The following is a 24,021-nucleotide window of genomic DNA, read 5'->3' as shown; positions in this document are numbered from 1 at the left end:
GCTCTGGCATATGCCCGCTCATTTCACCAGCCTATCTATATCCTTCCAGTACCATCTTTCCCACTGTTTACTATATTTCTGAGTTTTGTGTCCCCTGAAAACTTTGAAATTAGGCACTGTATCCCCAAATTCAAGTCATTAATACATATCAAAAAGAGCAAATGTCCTAATACCGACCCTTAGGGAGTACTATTGTACTCATTGTCAGTGCGGACACATTGAAGCACATTTCCCATTCCAATCGTGTGAGGGCACTGAACCAAATTCTCCATTCCCATCTGTGCAGACACAGTGAAAAGCATTGCCCACACCCCAAGACTGTATCAGTATTTGTAGGGGATCCCCAGGAATGGGTTAATAATTCCAGGAAGAGCACCAATAGTTCTAGGAAATCCCTGGGAGTGTATCAACAGTTCTAGGGGAACCCCTGGGAATGTATCAATATTTCCAGGAGAATCCCTGGGAGTGTATCAATAGGTAAAGGGTTCCTGGGAGTGTATGAATAGTTCCAGGGGAATCTCTGGGAATGTATTGATGTTTCCAGGAGAATCCCTGGGAGTGTATCAACGTATCCAGGGGAATCCCCAGGAGTGTATTAACAGTTCAAGGGGAAACCCCAAGATTATAATAATAGTTTGAGAGGAAAACTCAGGAGTGTATCTAAAGTTTCAAGGGAATCCCCGGGAGTGTATCAATTGAGCCAGGAGAATCTCCGGGAGTGTATCAATAGTTCCAGGGGAATCCCTAGGAATTTAACAAGTCCAGCGAACCCTGGATGTCAAGGGATATAGAGGATTGGATAAGGGAAAAAAAGGATTATGGCAGATTCAGGGGGCTGAAAACAGCAGATGCCCTAGAAGAGTATAGAAAGTGCAGGGGAGTAATAAAAAAAATAATTAGGACAGCGAAGAGGGGGCATGAAAAAACACTGGTAGGCAAGATGAAGGAAAATCCCAAGGCATTTTTATAAGTATTTTAAGGGCAAGTGGATAAGCAGGGAAAGAGTAGGGCCAATAGGGACCAAAGTGGTAATGTGTGTGTGGAGCCGGAGGATGTAGGTGAGGTTTTAAATGATTACTTCTCATCTGTGTTCACTATGGAGAAGGACGATGTAGGTGTAGAGATTAGGGAGGGGGATTGTGATATACTTGAACAAATTCGCATTGAAAGGGAGGAGGTATTAGTGGATTTAGTGGGCTTAAAAGTGGATAAATCCCCAGGCCCAGATGAGATGTTTTCCAGGCTGTTATGTGAGGCAAGGGAGGAGATAACAGGGGCTCTGACACAAATTTTCAAATCCTCTCTGGCTAGAAGAGAGGTGCCAGAGGATTGGAGGACAGTGAATGAGGTACCACTATTCAAGAAGGGTAGCAGGGATAAACCAGGTAATTACAGGCCGCTGAGTCTAAACTTTTGGAAAAAATTCTGAAGGACAGGATTAATCTCCACTTGGAAAGGCAGGGATTAATCAAGGATAGTCAGCACGGCTTTGTCAGGGGGAGATCATGTTTGACAAACTTGATTGAATTTTTCGACAAGGTGACTAGATGTGTAGATGAGGGTAAAGCAGTTGATGTAGTCTATGTGGACTTCAGTAAGGCTTTTGATAAGGTCCTGCATGGGAGATTGGTTAAGAAGGTAAGAGCCCATGGGATCAATTTGGCAAATTGGATGCAAAATTGGCTTAGTGGCAGGAGGCAGATGGTGATGGACGAGTGTTGTTTTTGCGATTGGAAGCCTGTAACCAGTGATGTAACGCAGAGATCGGTGCTGGGACCCTTGCTGTTTGTAGTGTACATTAATGATTCAGACGTGAATATAGGAGGTATGATCAGTAAGTTCGCAGATGACATGAAAATTGGCGGTGTCGTAAATAGTGAGGAGGCAAGTCTTAGATTAAAGGACGATATAGATGGGCTGGTAAAATGGGCAGAGCAGTGGCAAATGAATTTAATCCTGAGAAGTGTGAGGTGATGCATTTTGGGAGGACTATCAAGGCAAAGGAATATACAATTAGTGGTAGGACCCTAGGAAGTACAGAGGGTCAGAGGGACCTTAGTGTACTTGTCCATAGATCACTGAAGGCAGCAGCACCGGTAAATAAGGTAGTTAGGAAGGCATATGGGATGCTTGCCTTTATTAGCTGAGGCATAGAATATAAGAGCAGGGAGGTTATGATGGAGCTGTATAAAACACTAGTTACACCACAGCTGGAGTACTGTGTACAGTTCTGGTCATCGCACTAAAGGAAGGATGTGATTGCACTGGAGAGGGTGCAGAGGAGATTCACCAGGATGTTGCCTGGGCTGGAGCATTTCAGCTGTGAAGCAAGACTGGATAGGCTAGGGTTGTTTTCCTTAGAGCAGAGAAGGCTGAGGGGAGACCTGATAGAGGTATACAAAAAATTATGAGGGGCATAGATAGTGTTGGTGGGAAGAAACTTTTTTCCCTTAGCAGAGGTAACAATAACCAGGGGGCATAGATTTAAGGTCAGGGTAGAAGGTTTAGAGGGGATTTGAAGAAAAGAATTTTCACCCAGACGGTGGCTGGAATCTGGAACACACTGCCTGAAGGGGTGGTGGAGGCAGGAACCCTCCCAACATTTAAGAAGTATCCAGATGAGCACTTGAAATGCCATTGTATACAAGGCTAGGGCCAAGTGCTGGAAAATGGGATTAGAATAGATAGGCTTGATGGCCGGCACGGACACAGTGGGACGAAGGGCCTGTTACTGTGCTGTATAACTCTACGACTTTATGTACCAATATTTCCGAGGAATCCCTGGGAGTGTATCAATAGTTTCACGGGAATCCCCGGGAGTGTGCCAACATTTCTAGGGGAATTCCCAGGTGTGTATTAACAGTTTGAGAGGAAAACCCGGGAGTGTTTCAACTATTCCAGGGGATTCCCTCGAGTGTATCAATATTTCCAGGGGTATCCTAGCGAGTGTATCAATAATTGCAGGGGAATCCCCAGCAGGGTATCAACAGTTTCAGGGGATTTCCGGGTGTGCATTAATTGTTCCAGGTAATCCCCAGGAGCATCTCAATAGTTCCAGAGGTTCCCCGGGAGTGTATCATAGATTCCAGGGACTCTCGGGTGTTAATTGTATATTAATTGCTGTGGTGGGCATTAACGGGGGATTCACTTATACTCCTATTTAGGAACAGAGTAAAACTGTGATTGTTGGGTTTGCAGGTGCATGTTTGTAATGTGAATCTCTGTAAATAAAAAGCTTATAAAGGTTTGTAATGATTGGCTCCAGTTCTATCCTTCACTGCCTGGCTATCTAGTCGCAGAGGATGGTTGCCTAAAGGTGAAGGTTGGAAACAAAAGAAAAAAAATCTGACATAAAACTAAAACCCTAGTGGCCATTGTGGAAAATGGCAGAAAGCAAGTTTCTATTGTCAGGGTATGATTACCGTCTGATGTTCTCAAAGTCTGAACCATATGACCAGTGGAAGATTGATATGGATAAGTAGAAACGGGTTACCTCCCTACCAAAGAGAGAACAAGGTATGGCCTTGGCATTGTCACTTCCTACCCGAAGTATATCAAAAGTAACTATTTGGGAGATGGATGCTGGTCAGTTGGATAGTGATGAAGATTTGGACCTTCTTGAATGAAATCTACAAGAAAGATGATCTGTTAAGTGCTTACGAGGCATGGTCAGACTTTGATAGATTTCAGAAAGCAGATGGTCATTCCATGCTAGAATATATCATGGACTTTAAGAGATTGTATAACAGATTAACAAAATTCAATTTGGGGATCACTGGATAGGTACCTGCATTTCAATTACTGGATTATGCTAAGCCGTCTCATATGGATAGGAAACTGGTTCTAACTGATGTTCAGTTCTTCAAGAAGGAGGCTCTGTTTGATCAGATGTCTGCTGCATTAAAAAAAATTCTGCGGAAACAGTCACTTCCTTCTTCCTTCATGCAACAAATGAGACATTCCAAGGTGATACAAAGAATAGAAGACTCAATGATTGCCAGATTTTGAAATAGTCCAGATACCAGACACAGGCATCAATACAATGGAAGGATTAAAAACAGGCAGAATGAGAATGAAAGCACCCTTATCAGATCTGGCTATTACAGCAGAAGTCAAAATTGGAACAAGGATAATGGGCAAATGAATCTCAGGAAAGCCCAGGGAACAGTTACATGGTGCTTCAGGTGTGACTTGAAGTATCATTATGCAGTGAACTGCCCAAAGCAGAGAGGCAGGGTCCTCAAAATGACACAGGACAAAGAGAATTCTGAGCAAGAGGATGAAGATTATAATGAATCCAAACAAATTATACTGGTCACCAGGAGTTAGTCATGTGGTGAATGTGTTAGTTGTGTACTGCTTTAACTGTGCAGTACTAGATAGTGCTTATACTTCAACAGTATGTGGGACAGTTTGGTTAAAATGTTATCTTGATTCCCTAAGTAGTGAGGATCAACATATGATTAAGGAATATAAAAGTACAACCTCTTTTAGTTTTGATAATGACAGCACATTGGTGACTAAAGAGAGTTGTAACTCCATGTAAAACAGCTGCAGTAAGCCACTGTATAAGTACTGATGTAATGTCTACTGAAATGCTGTTGAGTAAACTTTTTATGAAAAAGACACAAATGAAACTTGACATGGAGTATGATAAGGCAATTATTTTTGGAAAGTTGGTGGATCTGCAGTTTACCCATTCAGGACATTATTGTATCCTCTTAACAAAGCCTGATTATAGTGTTATACAAGTATTAATAGCCTCAGGTGATAAGAACCAGAGCAAGAGAAAAAAAAAACACCAAGTTAAATGGACAATTTGCTCATCTTACTTTGAAAGGTTAAACATCCTGCTAAAGGATGCAGGTGGGCTTGATGAAGAATATACAAAACTAATAAAGAGATTAGTGAAAAGTGTGAAATATGTAAAAAAGTATCAGAGGACACTGCCACGTCCTATTGTAAGCTTTCCATTGGCAGGTGACTTTAACGAGGTAGTTGCCAAGGATCTAAAGATATGGGACAAAGAGAGTAATAATTTCATTTTACATTTTATAGACCTGGCAACCACATTTAGTCGTTCTACAATAATACATAGCAAGGACAAGAGGGTTATTATAGATAAAATAATGGAGAGAAGGATAGGGTTAGGACTTAGGACACCAGCAAAGTTTCTGATTGATAATGGAGGAGAATTTGCCAATGGCGAATTCAGAGACATGTGTGAAAATATGAACATCATTGTCATGAATGCCGCAGCAGAATGTCTTGCTGGCCATGGACTTTGTGAAAGGAATCATGTGGTGATCGATGAAATGCTGCATAACATTTTAGCTGATTAACCTGAATGCAAGTTAACAACTGTGCTGGTATGGGTAGTTCATGCAAAGAATTCACTCCAGCTAGTAGGAGGATATAGTCCCTATCAATTATTCAATGGGCGAAATTCCAAATTGCCATTTGTTCTGTATGATAGTCCCCCTGCTCTAGAAAGGTACTAGAAGTAGTTCAATTTTTTCTGCACATTTGAATGCTCTACATGCAGGGAGATGGGCTTTCATCAAGGCTGAGGTCTTGGAGAAAATTCAGAGAGCACTGAACTCCAAGACAGAGTTCCATCCAGGAGATTTAGTACACCATAAAAGAGAGAGTCATAGCGAAAGGAAAGGTCCTTTAAGATAATAGGTTGTGATGGTAAGTCAAACATGGAACTCGAACTGTTAAGGTTCATTCCTCATGATTAATTGGGATTAATTACAAAACCTTGGCCTCTGAGCGACTGGTAAAATTGAACCAGGCACCGTGTACCTCAAATTCTCATGTGTTTTATGATGAAGTTCCTGAGGAAAAGAATATGGTAGATCAAGGGCTGAATAGTGTTAATGTGAGTGATCATGACATGCATGACAGAACTATCGCATCCAAAGGCTAATTTCCCAGAGTGGGTATTCTGGTAACATTTCTAAAGAAGTCTAGTGAATGGAGGGATGCAACAATTGTGGGAAGTGCAGGAAAAGCTATTGGCAAGTTCAAATATTGTTTGAATGTTTTGGATCATGGCGAAGAAGTGAGGTCCAGGGACTGGCAGAATGGGGGTGACATTAGAGAGTAAGGCGCAGTGCACATACTGATCGTAGAAATGAGTCTTGCATCAGAAAATGATCACATCCAGGAGAAGGAGCCTCTGATGGTGCAAGAGGGAGATCTTGCAGTAGTAGTCCGGCACACACACAAGTGGAGGTAGACACCGTAGCTTGAATAGATTAGACAATGAAATAAAGGCCATAGAACAGTCTTGGAACAGAACTAGAAGTAGAAGGCCCATGATTGTACAGTTTTGGTGGCTGCCAATAGACTTGAGGATAAACTAATAAGATGGGAAAAACAAAGGGAATTAGATAGTTGGAAAGGGTTTGGAGTTTATTCTGAGGTACCAGATAAGGGGTAACCAGCTTTGTCACATGGGTGGATTTGTATCCAAAATATCCTTACAGATAGGACTTATAAGGCTTTAGCGAGGTTTTGAAGACTGACTTGGTAATACAAATGATAGAGTGGATTCTTCCACAGCTGGAAAAGTAATCTTAGAAATCCTTTAGCTCTTTTAGTTACATATTCACGGAAGTGTAGGCTAATTGGCATAAAAGCCAAGTATCTGTCGGGTGAAACTTTGCAGAGAGAAGTGTTTCTGAAACTGCCCAAAGAGACAACAGAAAGAAAACTATGGAAACTAAGTAAATTTGTCTATGGCCTGAACAATGCTTCTAGGGTATGGTATTTCTTGAGATCTGTTTTGCTGAATATTGGTTGTGTTCAACTAAAAGCAGATCCCACAATGTTTTATTGATGTCATAAAGGGAAACTTTCGTGCATCTACCCGATGCACGTTCGTGATTCCTTAAGGGGTGATACTGCAGAATTTGAGAAATGTGTTATTAATATGATTAGTGTAAATTTAAAATTGGGAATCAGGCTTGTGGAGTTTTTAAATATATTGGTTTAGATATTAAGTAAAGTATGTCTGGAATAGTATGTCCTATTTTGAGAGTGCTACTCCCATCCTGACGAATAGTACTGGGTAATCACAGAAAGATGGTGTCATATCTAAGAAGAGACAGAGAACTGGCAAAGCTCGATTGGCCAGTTGAACTGGTTGTGCACTCAAATTCGACCAGATGCTCGTATTGATGTGTTGGAGTTAAGTATTATGATGAAAACACCCTAGAGTAAAGAATGTTTTAAGGGCAAATAAAACATGAAAAAATAAATCTGGAGAAATATGTTCTTAAGTTCCCATCCTTATGTGACCCAAAGAACATGAAGGTAGACATGTTTAGCGATGCTTCACATGCTAATCTTCCTGATGGGTATTCCAGTGCAGCTGGTTTCATAATATTTTTGATGGGTGAAAATGGGAAATATTGTCCTTTAGCTTGGGAAGCTAAGAAAATAAAAACATTTATTAAAAGTACTCTGGCTGTTGAAACACTGCCATTTGTGGAGACAGTGGATATAGGACTCTATTTGTCAAAAATTTTAAGTGACATGCTGCTCAATGGACATACTGAAGATAGTATACCCACTGAATATTATGTAGATAGTTGTTCATTGTGGGATAATGTAATTCCTGATATTATGTGGATTTTTCTTTTCTGGAAACAAGAAGTTTTCAAACTTTGTGTGGGACCAACTGTAACTATCATTACACACCCAGGGAATTCCCTGGAACTATTGATGCACTCTGGGTATCCCCTGGGAGCTACTGATATACTCCCAGGGATACCGCTCGAACTATTGATACACTCTTGGGGTTTCCCCTACGAAACGTGTGAATGAGAAAAGGTTACAGATTGACTGTGCTGGCTGGAAACAAATGATAGAGAGAAAGAAGATCTCTAAAAGTAAATGGTTGGATGCAAGTTATCAACTGTCTGATTGTTTTACAAAAAGAAGTGCTTGTACGAAGAAACTGTTAGGGATCTTAGAGGGAGGAGCGTCTTGCAATGTAATGCTTTATACAGAATATGGAGGTCTTTGATTTGATTTGTTTTGAAATTTTGATTGTACATTTAAACTCTAATTTTTATTTAGAGGGAGAAACAAATCTAGTAATTCTATATTAATTGTGTTTAATTGTATGCAGGTGGTGGGTATTAACTGCGGATTCAGTTCTGCTCCAATAAATAGGAATAGACTAAAACCATGGCAGTTGGGTTCGGAGATGTGTGTTTGTTATGTATATCTCTAAGTAAAAATCTTATAAAAGTGTGTAAAATTTGGCTCCAGTTCTATCCTTCATTACCTGGCTTTCTGGAATAAAATACTGGGAGTGTATCAATAGTTCTTGGCATTCCCCAGGAATGTATCAATAGTTCTAGGAGTTCCCGGGAGTGTATCGATAGTGCCAGGGAATCCCCTGGGAGAATATCAATAGTTCCAGGGGATCCCAGGAGTGTGTCAATAGTTCAAGTGGTATCCCTGGGAGTAGATCAATAGTTCCCTGGGGATACCCAGAGTGTATCAATAATTCCAGGGAATTCCCCGGGAGTGTAATGACAGTTACAGGTGGCCCTGCACAAAGTTTGAAAACTTCTTGTCTCCAGAAAAGAAAAATCATCATAATGTATCAGGAATTAGTTCCCAACCATATTAAACTCTGTTACTCAACTGAACTGTCTTTTGATAAAATGATTATTGCCTGCCCTAATGAATTCAAACACATTGTCTATAACCTACAAATGTCATCATCAATGCTTCAGTTTAAACAGAAATTAGGCAAAGGTTTATTTTAAAGACACCAGTCCTCATTATAGGCAATAGTGAAAATCCCATAAATTAATACACATTGTCTCTGCTCAGCTCCTTTAACTAATGCATATCTAATATATTAATAGTATATAGTATATATATTATTATATCATACAATGCTCCCATCTCTTAGTAACTAATTAGAGCTGTTTTATTTCAGCATCTATTTCATTCAGATTCATTCAGCCTCTGAGGCAACTTCAGATGTACAGTTGCAGGGGGAAAGCATAATAAAATATTCTCTATCATGCATTTATAGAACAAACAACTTTGCATTATAAACATCGGAACCTGCCAGGGTTAGAATCACCAGCCTCTGCTCACCAGTACCAAACTATCATCAACAATGTCAGTTCTATAGGTTTTATCTTGGCAATGCTGGTGATGATGATTAATCAGAAAAACATTCAACTCAAAAGAGGTGGTTTCTGGTTTAAAGGTAATGCTAAAAGAAATAAACATAATAAGTGTTTAAGTTTTGAATCATTGGAGTCGTTTTAACCAATAAGGTGACTTTATAGATCATAGTAGATGGTGAAGACGGAGATTATAGCCTAGAAATTATTCTTAGCACTATTAGTGGCTGAAAACTAAGTGTGTTCATACATTTCTCTGCTGTCATCATGGATGCTAAAGGGTTAACGTTGCTGCTCAAAGAGCAGGCAGAGGGAATGGTGTACAACAACCTGCAGATCTACAGTACTCCTCATGTACAGGAAGATGTGTCAAAGCACTTCAGTTTGAGAAGAATGGCAATTGGACATTGTACAGGAGGAGAGTGCAAAAGAAGAGGGTTGGGTTCTTGGACCAAGAGAAGAGTTTTGCGAAGAGTTTTGGAAGTGTACAGGGAGGTTGTAAATTGGAGAGATTGAGGTGGAAGCTCCAGATGGCAGGAGTGAAGTGGCTGATTAAGTGGCCACCAGTGGTTGAGCTGAGGGACAGGCAGAAGGCCAGTATTAGAGCAGTGGAGGATGCAAATGGAATAGAAGGAAGGCAGGAGATCACTAGCATAGGGTGAGGTGATACAATTGAGCTTTTTTTTTCATTCATGGGATGTGAGCATCACCAACAAGTCCAGCATTTATTGCCCTTCCCTAATTGCCCTTGAGAAGGTGGTGGTGAGCTACCTTCTTGAAGTGCTGAGACTCATGTGGTGCAGACACATGTAGGTTGTTAAGGTTTTGCCGCTCAAAGAGCAGGCAGAGGGAACAGCAGCTTCAGGTTTTTGACCCAGTGACAGAGAAGGGATAGCGATATAGTTCCAAGTCAGGATGGTGTGTGGCTTTGAGGGAACCTCTAGATGGTAATATTCCCATACGTTTGCTGCCCTTGTCCTTCTCGATGGTAGAGGTCGTGGGTTCGGAAGGTGCTGTCAAAGGAGGCTTGACGAATTGCTGCAGTGCATCTTGTAGATGGTACACACAGCTGCTACTGTGCACCAGTGATGGAGGGACTGAATGTTTAAGGTGGGGATGGGATGCAGATCAAGCAGGCTGCTTTGTCCTGGATGGCGTTGAGTTTTTTGAGTGTTGTTGGAGCTGCACAAATCCAGGCAAGTGGAGAGTATTCCATCACACTCCTGACTTATGCCTTGTAGATGGTGGACAGGCTTTGGGGAGTTAGGAGGTGAGTTACTTGCTGCTGATATTCATCCACTGATATCACCAACAATCATTTCTAGTCCAATTAAAATTCTCAAAAATATTTTCAGTCAGTCAAGTAAAATTCTTTAATTTTCAAGAAAAAGCTCACGTTACTAACAGAGAAAGATTTTGTTTGTTAGAGTTCACCTTACCCCACAATAATGGTCATTATTGAAGATCTGAGGTGGAAGTGGGTTTCCAGTTACAGGTCGGCAGTTCTCTGGAACATTCTCCCTCATAAACATTTTGTTTTCGTCATTGACTGCAATATCACATCTTTCAAACTCAATTTTGTTGGCCTGCAGGTAGTCCAATACCTCCTGCTGCTGCTTCTTAATCTAGAAATTAAACCAGTATTCCGATTACTCAATGTAGGAATCAAGAACATGTGAAAGGAATCCTTAGTGCTCGAGGAGCTTGTGTACAGCCTGGCCCATTACTCATTCTAAAATTGTAAATTAAGTGTATAATGCACTCACCGTTTGGTGGTCATCTTAAGTGCATTGTAAGTTCTATGCCTGTTATTATTGGTGCTATTGTACCTTAGACAAACAAGTACATTAACAAGATTGCTGTGAACCTAAAATAGTGAGCACCGTGCTTTACATTCACAGGCAAGCCTTAAAACTAATGAAGGCACCATCATCATACCAATACACTGCCCTTTTTACCTACCCATCATATTAATATTCTCCCCAAAATACAAATTATAGGACCATATTGATAATCTGCCATCAAATTACATATTATCAGCATGTTTTTCTACCTTCCCAACTCCACTCCTTGGTTCCCTTTTTAAACAATCATCAATTCCTCTTTCTAAGCAATGCACCTAAGCACATCATCTAGGATGTTGTTTGAATCAAAGATACATCAATAACATATACAATGGCCAGGATTATATCTGGGCGATGGGGGTCTCTGCAATTGGCTGAAGCCTCGGCGACAACCCCGCGCCACCTCCTCTGGGGAAGGTCTGCCGCATTATGTGCCAATTAGGCACTTAAGTGGACAGTGGCAGACCATCCCCGGGATTAAGGACCCCGGCAACGAAAGCCCCGCCTACTCAGAGCTGTTGGCCAATCAGAGGTGACGGTGGCTGCTGCCAGTACTGGACTCATCAGAGGCGCTGGACCAGACCACAGGTGAGTCAGGGCGAGGGGGGTTTCACAGGGTGGGGATCATGTGGAGGGGGGCTTTGGGGGAGTCGGCAGCCAGGGTGGGAGATGGATCTCAGCGGGTCCCCTCCACTTCCCGATGCCAGGTCCCTCAATCAGGCACTGAGTGAATTTTAACAAGGGAGCCCCCCTGCCACCCTGGAGCTGGCAAGCAACCCACACGGGGTGAACTTGGCATACTCCCCATGCAGCGACAGGCCCTCCCACTGCTGGGCTAATACTTGTGGCAGCAGGATGAGGTCTTTAATTGGGCGTTAATTCCCTACTTAAGGGCCTCAATTGGTGGTGAGGTGGGAAGGCCATCCACGGGCCTTCCGACCTTGGAATTAATTTGAGTGGAGGTGGGAAGGTGTCGCGGTCTCTCCACTATCTTTCCACTGATTATATGCTCTTCTCGCCTCCAAAGTCATATTGGGGGAGAGCATAAAATTCCCCCATTGTGGCAATGTGTAACCAACAAAATATGCAGCGTTGTATCAAAATAAGTTTGCTAGCCATTTAAAAAAATTGCTTGTGTACTGTGACTTGATTTACAAAACAAAAATACTTTATCATTGCAAAAAACACCCAGCAGAATGGTGACTAAATGCATCTTGCATCAATACCTTGTATTACAGTGGACTGAAGATTGTCAAATTAGTATTGAGATCGAACCATAGAAAAAGTACAGCACAGGAGGCCATTCAGCCCATTGTGTCTACGTCAGCCGAAAAAACTAGCCGCCCAAACTAACCCACCCTCCAGCACCTGGTCCATAGTCTTTTAGCACTTCAGGTACATGTCCAGGTACCTTTTAAAAGAATTGAGGGTCTCTGCCTCCACCACCATTCCTGACAGCGAAATTTCAGCCACCCACCACCCTCTGGGTGAAAAAGTTTCCCCTCATGTCCCCTCTAATCCTTCTACCAATCACCTTAAATCTGTGTCCCCTGGTAACTAACCTCCCCGCCAGGAGAGAATGGACTTGCTCGTAGGATCCACACTGATAAGCAATTGGATGGAATGAAGGGCTAGACTGAAAATAAACCTTGCACCTATTGTGCAACATGGCAATCTGAGGAAATTGACACAAGCACTGTTGGTGTAAGGTGATTTAGTGACACTAACAGTGCTTTTATTCCCTGGAATATAGAAGGTTAAGGAATGATCTGATTGAGGCTTTTAGTCTTTTTAAAGAATTGATAGGGGAGATAGAGAGAAACTTTTTCCACTGGTGGGATAAAGCCTGGCTACCCGACCAAACCTGACTACGTGTGTCGGGTTCGGGTCGGGCTGGGTCTACATTCTGTGTCCAGCATTCAGGCTCGGGTCGGGTTGGGCTGGACTGTACTGTTTAGCTTTGGCAGTCTTTGTGCCACTTGTCACATCCGCTTATGTGAAAACCCCAATATAAATACATACTATGTATTAAAAGTTAAGTGTGACATTTTTAAACCAAACTTTTCACTGCTGTGATTTAAAAAAAAATGCAAAATGTGGGAACACATGTTTTATTTTTCCAGGCTGGTTTTAAGTCTGGAAATTTTTGTGAATTGCATTTCTAAGGCAATTGTACTTATTTAGAGTATGAAATTCAATAACACAAATTAGAGGCTGCCTTCTCTGCCCAAAGGAAACCCAGGAGTAGATTGTAAGGTCCATTCATATTTCAGTTATAGTGGCTGCCAAAATGGTATGAAATTTACTGGATAATTTGAGTAACAGTCATGTGAGTTAAAATTAGCCTTTAAAGGAATACTAATATCTCATTTTATACATAACACATGCTTAAAATATAATTTATGAACTTTTTTGTTTTAACATTGCAAGTACAGACTTGGGAAAATAGCTGTCGTGCCTTGCCCAGACCACCCTGGTTGTAAGCATGTTGATGATCTTCTTAAAAAAAAAATTCATTAGATCTACCCAGTTATTGAAAGAGGGCAAAAAAATTAGTCTGCCACAAAATTCCATGATGGGATTGTTTATGTAGAAAGTCATGTTGTAGCTGTTGTGTGATGTACATCTGGAAAGCTGCCACATTATGATTGAAAGCAAGTGCCATTGATCACATCAATGGACCTTGTGGATGAGATGCACTAGGAATTATGAGATAAGCCAAAACACAGGATCCAATTTACTTAATTCTCATTCCTGAGTGGGTGAGAGACTAAATTATACTCAAGTTATCTTAGTTTTGATAATTCAGTGTTTCAAATGCAAATATTAAAAATGAAAATGCATAGAACCAATATTTATTGTATCTCATCTAGACATTAATTGGCATTGTGCACACTGTTTTTTCATATATATTGGGGGAGGGGGGTGGTGGTTGAATAATCACCACTGGCCATCCAAGTATAAATTCTAAATCTTCCACAGTAATTAATTAAAACTGGCATATTAATCTGCCATTATAGTCTATATTAGTCAACCTAACAGCTTGTGTTCCTTGAATGAAGTTTTTCTCTGATCCCAAAGGTCTGGTGTTCTGTTCCATGGGAGTGAATAGAGAGTTGGCTGTCTCTTGAAACTTCAGTTCATGTCAAAACCATTTTGAAGACATTAAACAGTGTAGCATTATTAATGCAATATTTTCCCATCAAATGTAGATAATTTCAAACAAGCTATAATGGCTGTAGAAGTAATGTTGATTGATTTTCAAAAGCAAGCCTTTTCCCCATTACATTGCCAACTGATTGTTTCACCAGTAACAGACAAGTAACATTGCAGAGAGAAAACCATCTATGAGCTTAACTAAAAAAAAGTATATCAAACCACATACGTGTAGGAATAGACAGGATGTTAGGTGGTTCTTTTCCTAGCGAATGGAAAACCTCTGGAATACATTGTCAGCTGGTGTGATAGGTGCTAACTTTCTCAGCGGCTTCAAGAGGGAGCTCGGTCAGTTGCTGACTGTGAGAAAGAGTGCGTCATATAGAAGGTAAGTTGCTTTATAGGTAACACGTGGTCCATGTAATCTCCTGGACAGGTTTTCGACTGCTAGGGCAGCAGGGCATTGGAGAGGAAATTTGCTGAGTTGTTTCCCCACATTGGCCCAGGGTTTTATGTTTTTTTACCACTCCTAGTAGATTTAGATGTGAGTTAGGGAGAGGGAAGAAGTGTTTATCCATGATGGTCCAGCTATCTTGGTGTGGGACAGTCTTGATGAGCCAGCTAGTCTTCCCCCGTCATTTCCATAAGCTTGTAAGCTAGAAATTCCCCTCTACGTCTACTCAAATTGTACAAGGACCTGAATGCAACAAATTCTCCAAGTACCTCGTTCTTCAATATTGTACATGAAGAAGTAAGTAGCAGAGGATCTAAAACAGACAAAAGTTGGTTATGCTCTCTGACAGCACCTTGTCTGGGTTCCTGAACTGTCTGCTAATGCAACAGTAATGTGGGTGGCTCATCCTCACACTTGTTGAGTTATCTTGTCTACGTTAGGCACCCGAGCAGAGTTTGGGAACTCTCTGACACTGTATTACTGATGTAGATTTCCAAATTGCACTACTAATTGCCATTCCCATTTGCTGGTGGTATTGTTTTCTTCTTAATTTACAATTTTTTTCTGTTTCAATAATATGTTTGATATTTTCGGGTTGGGCATGAAAAGAAATTAAAGGACTCGGGCCCGGTTTGGGTTTGGATTGGCTGTTGTCAGGTCGGGCCTGAGTCGGGTTTTAATTTTATACCCGAGCCAGGCTTTATGGTGGGATAGTGGGACATAACCTCAAAATCAGAGCCAGGCAATTCAAGGAGATAAATTAGGAAACACTTCTACACACAGCGGATGGTAGAAGTGTGGAACTCAATTGCACACAAAGCAGCAGTTGCTAGCTCAATTAATGATTTTAAATAGAAGACACATAACTCTTTGCTAGCCAAAGATATAAAGGGACATGGAACCAAGGTGGGCAAATGGAGTTAGAATACAGACCAGCTGTGATTTCAGTGAATGGCGGAACAGGCTCGAACAGCTGATTGGCCTGCATCTGTTCCTATGTTCCTATCACTGGAAGCATTGAGTCGAGGCCAGGAGATTCCTCACTGAATAAACACTTTTTTTTCCTATTCTTTCATGGGATGTGGGCGTCACTGGCAAAGCCAGCATTTGTTGCCCAACTCTAATTGCCTTTGACTATTGAGTGGCTTGCTAGGCCATTTCAGAGGGCAGTTAAGAGTCAACCACATTGCTACGGGTCTGGAGTCACATGTAGGCCAGGCCAAGTAAGAACAGCAGATTTCCTCCCCGAAAAGGACATTAATGAACCAGATGGGTTTTTATGACAATCGATGATAATTTCATGATACAATTGAAACTAGCTTTCAATTCCAGATTTTTAAAAAATTAAGTGAATTTAAATTCTACCAGTTACCATGGTGGGATTTGAACCCATGTCCCCAGGGCATAAGTCTGGACCTCTGGATTACTAGTTCAGTGATATTACCACTACGCCATCATCTCCCCATAAACACTAAATCTGGTCCATGTCACCACTGCTCTATTCCTAAAGGAGGGATTGTGCCACCAAAGGCCTGAGATTAGTTTGCCTTTGCACTGGCTTGCATGCAGAATAGCATTAGGCACTGTGGGGCTGTTGCCAGGGTGCAAGACCTAAAGGTTACAACTGTTTGAGGAGTGAGATTCAGGATCAGAAAGAATAAACCAGATTGCAAACCTAGTTAGAGAAAACCATTAAAAGGAATGGCATACTATCAATTGAAATTTCCTTTGTAAACCACAATAAGTTTCCCTCCAAAAGCATGAGAATTGATGTAAGGCATGCTAGAAATATATATATAAAAGCTGAGCCTAATTTTTAAAAAATGAATAGAAAATTCACAAAAAGAAACACTGATGAAGAATGTCATTTTAACCCTCAAGCTCATCCGACCATAGAAGCCCAATCATATTCTCGAACAGTCTCAAATGACTCCAGAGGTTTTTGCCACCACTACTCTAACTCAATGAACTATTCCAGATATTAGACATTCCAAGATAGCCCCTTGTAAGTATTGACCTGCTTCTGGGAACCTGAGACAGACATTTCCAGAGACTGTCCCACCATCATTGCAGGCAAGTGTCTTTATCATTAAACAACAGAAAGGACATGCCACAGAGTTATACAGGAATCTGATGACAACTGCAAAGCCCTTCTCCTGTTCCTCCATCAATATCCCCCCCAGAACCTCCAAGGTCCCCCTTGGCTCAACGGTCCCCCAGTTTAGAAGCCTCTGCTTTAGATATATTTAGTGGGACTATTTTGTTATTAATTTGATTTGTTTTAAAAAATTAAACAGTACAATTAAATCTTCCTCAATAAATGTTGCTGTTGGGTTACTCTTTTATGAATTTGGAACTTTTTTGGTCTTTTAGGAAAGCAATGCAGTGCAATCGTAAATCATTTCAGCATTTGGTTCACATTGTGTGCTGTTCAATGCCTGGGCGAAGTGCTGTCCCCCTTTTATATTCCTGTGGCTTGACTCTTGGCACAAATTGCAATTTTATTTTATTTTTTAAATTAAACACTTTTCCATGAGGGAACATCTTTCTACAGCCTTTCAACCGGAATCAAATAAGCACAAGACCGCAGAGCATAGTAATGTACGTCTACGCATCGCTCAAAACTCAAAAGCAAGGCACAGGGATGAGTTTTCCGATCAATAGAGACACTGAATCCAGATTAAACTCCAGAAAATTCAGATAATCCTGTGTTCAGAAAGCCTTTCCTCTCACCCTTCAGATTAATGCCAACAGTTCAATCAACAGAATGGAAAGGATCTCTGAGACAGCCGAGGACATGGATGCCTGATGTAGACAACCCTCCATCCTGGCCAAAGAAAAGTATATAATAGATCAGTGTTTTTCCACTGTGTGGGATACTCCCTTGCAAATATTTACAGTCCGCAGGACACTTCGTCCTAATTTCCTAACGACCGTATCAGCTACCCAAATGGAAAACAGTTCTCTTGGTGCATGAAACATTTCTTTTTATTAATGTACAGCAACAGAAATATGAACTGGAAATAGAAACTAGACTGTGATTGAATCTGGGCACAATCCCAGTGTAGTGAGCACTACATGTACCTACTGAGGCCGGTGGTAGGACCATAGCAAATATTCCGCCGACCTCATTTGGATAATACCACTGAGCTGCAGATGCCATTTTCAGTCTGAGACAATTCACCATCTGCGGCGCAGGCAACAAGGTCGTCCCAGATCCTTATGAAAGGCTTGTTGGGGGGGTGGGGGAGTGGGAGAGGGAGGAGGCAATTGGGAGGGGGGACAAGTGCTGCGAACAACAGCCTGTAATTTCAATGTGGAATTGGGAGAAGCATTAAAGTTACTTTTGAGTGCCAGTCTCTAGCATCAAGCACCATTGGTTTGGCTGGTGAGCACCTGAAGAACTTGACCACAGTAAACATAGCACAGCCTGCAGCCAATCATGGTCCAATTTGGCAAAGGGATCTGAAACAGGTAATAGGCCACTGACTTGCATATGCAATTGGCCTAACCCCAGTTTCAGGCATATGGCCTGGACACCTGCTGAGCATTCTATCTAATATGATGGGTGGCACAATTCCGACATGAATTGAGCGAGCATAAACTGCCTGCCATATTGGATTCTTAGGCGCCGTTTTATGCCTTATTCAAAAAATTACAACCTCCAGTTACGAATCACCAAAGAGAGCAAATAAGGGTTGAAACTGGTCTTCAACAAAAGCACAAAATGGTTGAGAGTGGATCAGTAGCAAACTTTACACCGTGCATGAGAAAGAAATTGGAGCTCGGTTTAAAACAGAATGATGATTTGTTCTCGCCTATTTCCGGCTTTCACCAAACATTGATTTCACCCTCATAGTCTTTCCCAATTCACTTCATCAAACATGCAGTGGTTTGAAATAGAAGCAGATTTTGATGTAAATCACCCAGTCACAATGAAAGCAAAGCACTTTTTTTTGTTTTAACTCAATGCATTGACCCATTTCCCCGATTCTCTACCATCCTCGGAAAGCACTGCAATAAGGAGACCACTTTCGCTGATGACACAATCTCTGTTGTCCTGTCAGATGAATGAGGCAGTGGAACATGAACAGCACCCAGAGTCTGGGGTCAATATCAGTGAACACCTCCATTATTCTCCTCTCCACACTGACTTTCTCCATCTGTCTCTGTGCTGACTTCTTGCTTGCTATTATCTTTCTCAAGTGCCTGCTTTTCATGAGGGAATTTCAACAGCAAGAAACACTTCAAAAATTGGGCCAGTTTTCATCAGTGAGATATTAAGAGATGATTTGATAAAGATTATAAAAATTACAAAGAAATGGGACAGATTAGAAAGAAACACTCTTTTCCAGTAATTGAGGGGTCTGGAAAAGGGACACAGATACAAGATTAAATGTAAGAGATTCAGGACAAAAAGAGCAGGAGAAACATTTTTTTGGAACACAGGGATATAAAGTTGAGGTACTGTTTGAGTTAATGATTGAAGCATGTCAACATTTAAGAATAGATTCAATAGTTGGCCGAAAGAAAGAAAAATAAAGGGATATGGAGGCACTGGAAGCACATGGGACTAGGACTACTGCTCATGTGGAGGATAAAGATTAATACAGACTGGGCCGTGGGAATCTCATCAGCCGTATGGAGGCGGCTTTGGAGGCAGGAAGGGGGGAATTTTGAAAAGGTGTGCATCAGGTCATATACCCAACGTAATTCTGCCTCCAAGTGCTCTTGCCAGAGGAGGGTTCAGAATGGCAAGCGCTACTCATCCGGCAGGGGCAGATAGCCAATTATCATCAATTAAGAGCCCATTGAAGGCAGAATGGTCACGCTGCCTGGATCTTCCTGATGGTGGATGGGCTCCCCCACTGAGGCCAAAGCTCAGCAGATGGCTGGGGGCGGCCTCCCAGCGGTAGCCAGTGAGCCCTCCTTTAATTCCTACTTCTCCATCCCTGGAACCCCAGCTGCCAAAGGGTTATAGCTGCAGCCACAGGCCACCATGTGGAGGGGTTCCCCCTTCACAGTGATAGCCTGGCAGCCATGGCCACAGTTTATTTTTATACATTCAAAATTCTTCAGAGGGCGCCTCCATCTTGAAGTGCCCTCATGACCCCCCACTGGCAGTGCCCCCTTCTCCTGGTGGAGCTGCTGGCCGCCCACAGCCTCAGGCACTTCCATTGGCCTTCCTGTTTGTGCAGCCCACCCGCTGTCCTTAATTGGATAGGGCTCCTGGAGGTAGCGTCTTAATTAGCTCCCTCCTGGAAGATCACACAGGCAAGCGAACCTCATAAACCATCGGAATTGGGCCCTGTTTTTTTTTTAAAAACTTAAGCGGTAAAATTCCGTCCATTGTTTCTACATAAAGTGGAATGAACCAGAGCAGATAAGAGAAATAAAAGTAGGGAAATAGTGACCATGAAGTAATATCTTTTAAGATAATAATTAAGAAGGACATAAGAATGATAAAGATGAAGCTAATAGATTGGAGAAAAGTCAATTTTGAGGGGCTGAGGATAGAACTTGGGAAAGTAAAATGGACAACAATATTGGCAAACAATGATATGGAACAGCAATGGGAAACATTTAAAATGGCATTCAACAGAGTCCAGGAATAATATATTATGCTAAAAAAATAACAAACTAAACACTAATGAGGCACCAGGGATGAATAAAGACATGATGGAAAAATTGAGGGTGAGGAATGAGGTAGATGCTCAGTGCATGGACAGTAGGGGAAAGCATGATAAGGGAGAATACAGTGTCATGCAGACCCCCACCTGCAAGAATGAGGCATATTAATTTTGCCATAAGAACATTGATTTTAAACTGTTGCTGGAGTGAAGAAATGACTTGTTTGAAAATCACCAAACACTTGGCTGGAAGAACATTTGCATACTAAGAGACAGTGCTTGGAAAGACGAAAGAATTGCTCACCGATTCAATTAACAGAGATCGGTCTGGGCAATGGTTCCACATCTTGTCGGAAAGAGACAGCCCTCCACAACCCACCACCCTCCCCCCCCACCCCCTGTGGCCTACCCCTCTACCACCACCGAGAGCTTTGAAATCCACAAAGGCAAGACTGGTTAAACCAGCTGGTCACATGACTGACTGGCTGATCCAGGCTTTAGAATGAGACACAGGACAGTTTGAACTGAGATGAGACTTTTTGTAACTGAAGCTGAAACAAGGAAGCCTCTCTCCTCGCTGTCTCTCTCTCGCTTTCTTCCAAGCCACCGGACTCACGGAAAATACGTAAACCTCAAGAGAGAAAAGACTATGACATTGACACAAGCTGAAGCGTGCACTGGGCCCCAATGAATTGCAGGACTTACCGGCAATCAAAGACTCCATCTTGAACTTAAAGGACTGTAATAATCCCGATATTGCCTCAAACTTTTCCCCTTTACTCTTTTCTACTTTTTCTGTCTCTATCTGCGTGTGTTTATCACGTTTGCATGCTAGCGTGGTCGCGTCGCATATTCGTAGTCATTAACCAGATTAGAGTTTTTGATTAATAAGCTTCCATCTTTCTTGTTTAAATCTAAGGAAACCTGTCTGATTTCTTTGCCTTACAATTGGAGCAGTGAATAAGGATTCACTGAGGAAAAGCTAAAAACATGGTGTTGTTAAAAGTAAACCCTGTTACAGTTAAACCAGGAAAAGGCTGAGAGGGAACCCCTAGACCCCTTCTCACCTGGTCGTAACAACAGAGATTAGGACAAAAATCAAAGAAACATTTGGGAAGACAAAGAGGAACTATACAATTAAATTATCTAGGAACATAGAACAAAATAGTAAAATATTTTACAGGCACATAAATAGAAAAAGGAAAGTTGGGATGAGAATAGGGCCACTAAGGCATAGACAAATCACAGGTAGTGATAGCAAAATGACAAGGAATATTAAATAATTACTTTGTTTCAGTATTCACCAGGGAGACAAATCAGGTGGACATGACATTAGAAGGTAAGATCACAAATTATATAACCACACTTAAAATAGAGAGGAGAAATATTGTTACGAAAGTGCTTCTGTTTTTGTTAAAAATATTTTTTAAGGATTTATAGTCAAACTGAAGAAATATTGGACCAGTTTTTTTTCCCCATGAAGGTCATCAAGAGGACACTGAAAGGACTTGTTTGATAACATTTACTGGTTGTTACATGACTCAAGTTAAAAACAGACAGAAACCCTGGTAACTGGGGAAGATGTGTGCAGAGAAATGACAGGTCAGAAGGTGGACTTTCTGTTTACGGCTTCACTTTTGAATTGTTTGGAGTTGGGAATGAACTGTTTAAAAGGGGTCGGAGTTTTAAAAAAAAACACTGAAAGATAGAACTCCCGCTCAGACCAGCCTGTTCCATCTCTTTAAAAAGCCTGCAGAATAAGAGAACTTCCAAGGAGAGAAGAGAATTCCCAAAGGTGGGAAGACTACAACCCAGCTCAGCATTCCAGCACCTCTCTAAAAGACCCTGAGAAGTCCACTGTGTCAACTCGTTTCATCTTCTGTCTTTGAAGAAAAGCCTGCTAAATTAATTCTCAACTCCGCCTGAAAAGAACTGTTCTAAAAGATTCCAGTGACCCATCTATGTGCACTGGGAGGCCTGACTATATGAGAGTTGTGAAATATAACATATCTCATCTGCTCGTTCTTCAAGAATGAGCAAGTATTCAACCCAAGTGTTTTTTTGTCTGTAACAGAGCTCTAAACAAGAATTCCTTTTATTTTTTCCAGTTAACCTGTGTGTGTGTGTGAGGGGCCCAGGTAAAAAGGGAGCTGTAATATTTCAATCTGTGTGTTTATGCTTTACTTCATTACTGGTTAAGACTTGTTTTATAATAAACTGATAATTTTGTTGTTTATTCAAGAAACCCAGTTATTTTGTTTTATTCTGGGAAAAACAGAGTATATGATTGACTGTATCGGTAAGTGGGAAAATGTAAATATATGTTGTGACCTGTGGAGAAGTGAGACGAGAATGAATAGTGCACTCCTCCCACCTCAGTCATAACAATATTAATATTTTAATATTAATATAACCTAATCAAGCTCAAAGAGGATAAAATCTCTGGTCCAGATGGATTGCATCAGCACATTTTAAATGAATCTAGAGATAGCAGATGCACTATTACACATATTTAATAATTCGTTAGGAAAAAGTATATTTGATAAGGGAGATAGAACATGTTTCCGGAACTATAGACCAGTCAGCTTAATATTGGTAGTAGGAATCCCAACTAAAGGAGAAAATAGGATAACATTTAAAAACCAAAAATATAAAAATAGTCAGCATGGATTTCAAAAGGGAAAGAGTCTTGCTTGGCTAACCTCATTGAATTCTTTGAAGAGCTAATAGAGAGAGTAGACAAGGGAAATACAGTAAATGTAATTTATCTAGATTTCCAAAAGGCCTCTGATAAGATGCCACATAATAGACAAATAAGTATGATAGGAGCATGGAGGCAAGTAGCAGAATGGATAGCTAGCTGGCTGCAAGATAGGAAACAGAGAGTAGGGGTAAAGGGTAGCTATTAACAGTAGCAGAAGTTAGAAAGTAGGGTCCCACAAGGATCGGTGCTGGAACCACTGTTGTTGACAATTTATATTAATGATTTAGACTTTGGAATCAAAAGTACAATTTCTAATTTTGCGAAAGTCACTAAATTGGGGGTGGGGTGGGGTGGAGGGTTAGTCAATACTGAGGAGACTGCAACAATTACAAAAAGGCATTAATAAACTTGCAGAACGGACATAAAGTTTGCAAATGAATTTCAGCAATGAAAAGTAATACAGTTTGATAGAAAAATAAGGAGGTCACATAATACTTGGAAAATAAGAATCTAAGTGGGGTAGAGGAGCAAATGAATCTGGGAGCGCAAATACACAAACTACTAAAAGTAGCAACACAGGTTGACAAGGCCTTTAAGAAAGTAACCAGGCCCTGGGGTTTATTTCTAGAGGGATAGAATTGGAAAGTCAAGAAGTTTTGTTAAACATGAATCAATCTTTTATTAGATCACACTTGGAGTACTGTGTACAGCTCTGGTCACTATGTTATAACAACAATATAGAGGCACTGGAGAAGGTACAAATCAGATTTACTGGAGTGATACCAGAACTGAAAGGTTATACTTAACAGGAAAGGATGAACAGGGTAGTTCTCTTTTCTGTTCTGAGGGGCGATCTAATAGAGGGCTTTAAAATTATGAAAGGTTTTGATAAAGTAGACAGAGTGTCTTGTGGAGAAGATCAAAACCAGAGGCCATCAATATAAGATAGTTACCAAGAAATCCAATAGAGAATTCAAAAGAAACCTTGATCCAGAGAGTGATGAGAATATGGAACTCGCTACCGCAGGGAGTAGCTGAGGTGAATAGAATAGATGCATTGAAGGAGATG

At 41.1% G+C, this 24,021-nt stretch overlaps 1 protein-coding gene across 1 annotated transcript in view; it reads right to left on the bottom strand.

Moving 5' to 3' along the window:
- Positions 1 to 24,021, bottom strand: part of LOC137377761 (adapter SH3BGRL-like) — a 102,059-nt gene that overhangs the window by 21,594 nt on the left and 56,444 nt on the right. Inside the window, exon 2 of the mRNA XM_068047775.1 lies at positions 10,604 to 10,789. Within this exon, the coding sequence (XP_067903876.1) occupies positions 10,604 to 10,789 (186 nt within the window). The remainder of the gene's footprint in view (positions 1 to 10,603; positions 10,790 to 24,021) is intronic.

The sequence above is a fragment of the Heterodontus francisci genome, chromosome 15, assembly GCF_036365525.1.
Source record: "Heterodontus francisci isolate sHetFra1 chromosome 15, sHetFra1.hap1, whole genome shotgun sequence".
Lineage (NCBI taxonomy): Eukaryota > Metazoa > Chordata > Chondrichthyes > Heterodontiformes > Heterodontidae > Heterodontus > Heterodontus francisci.
The sequence above is the reverse complement of the archived record's forward strand: the minus strand, read 5'-3'. Positions and strand labels throughout refer to the sequence as shown.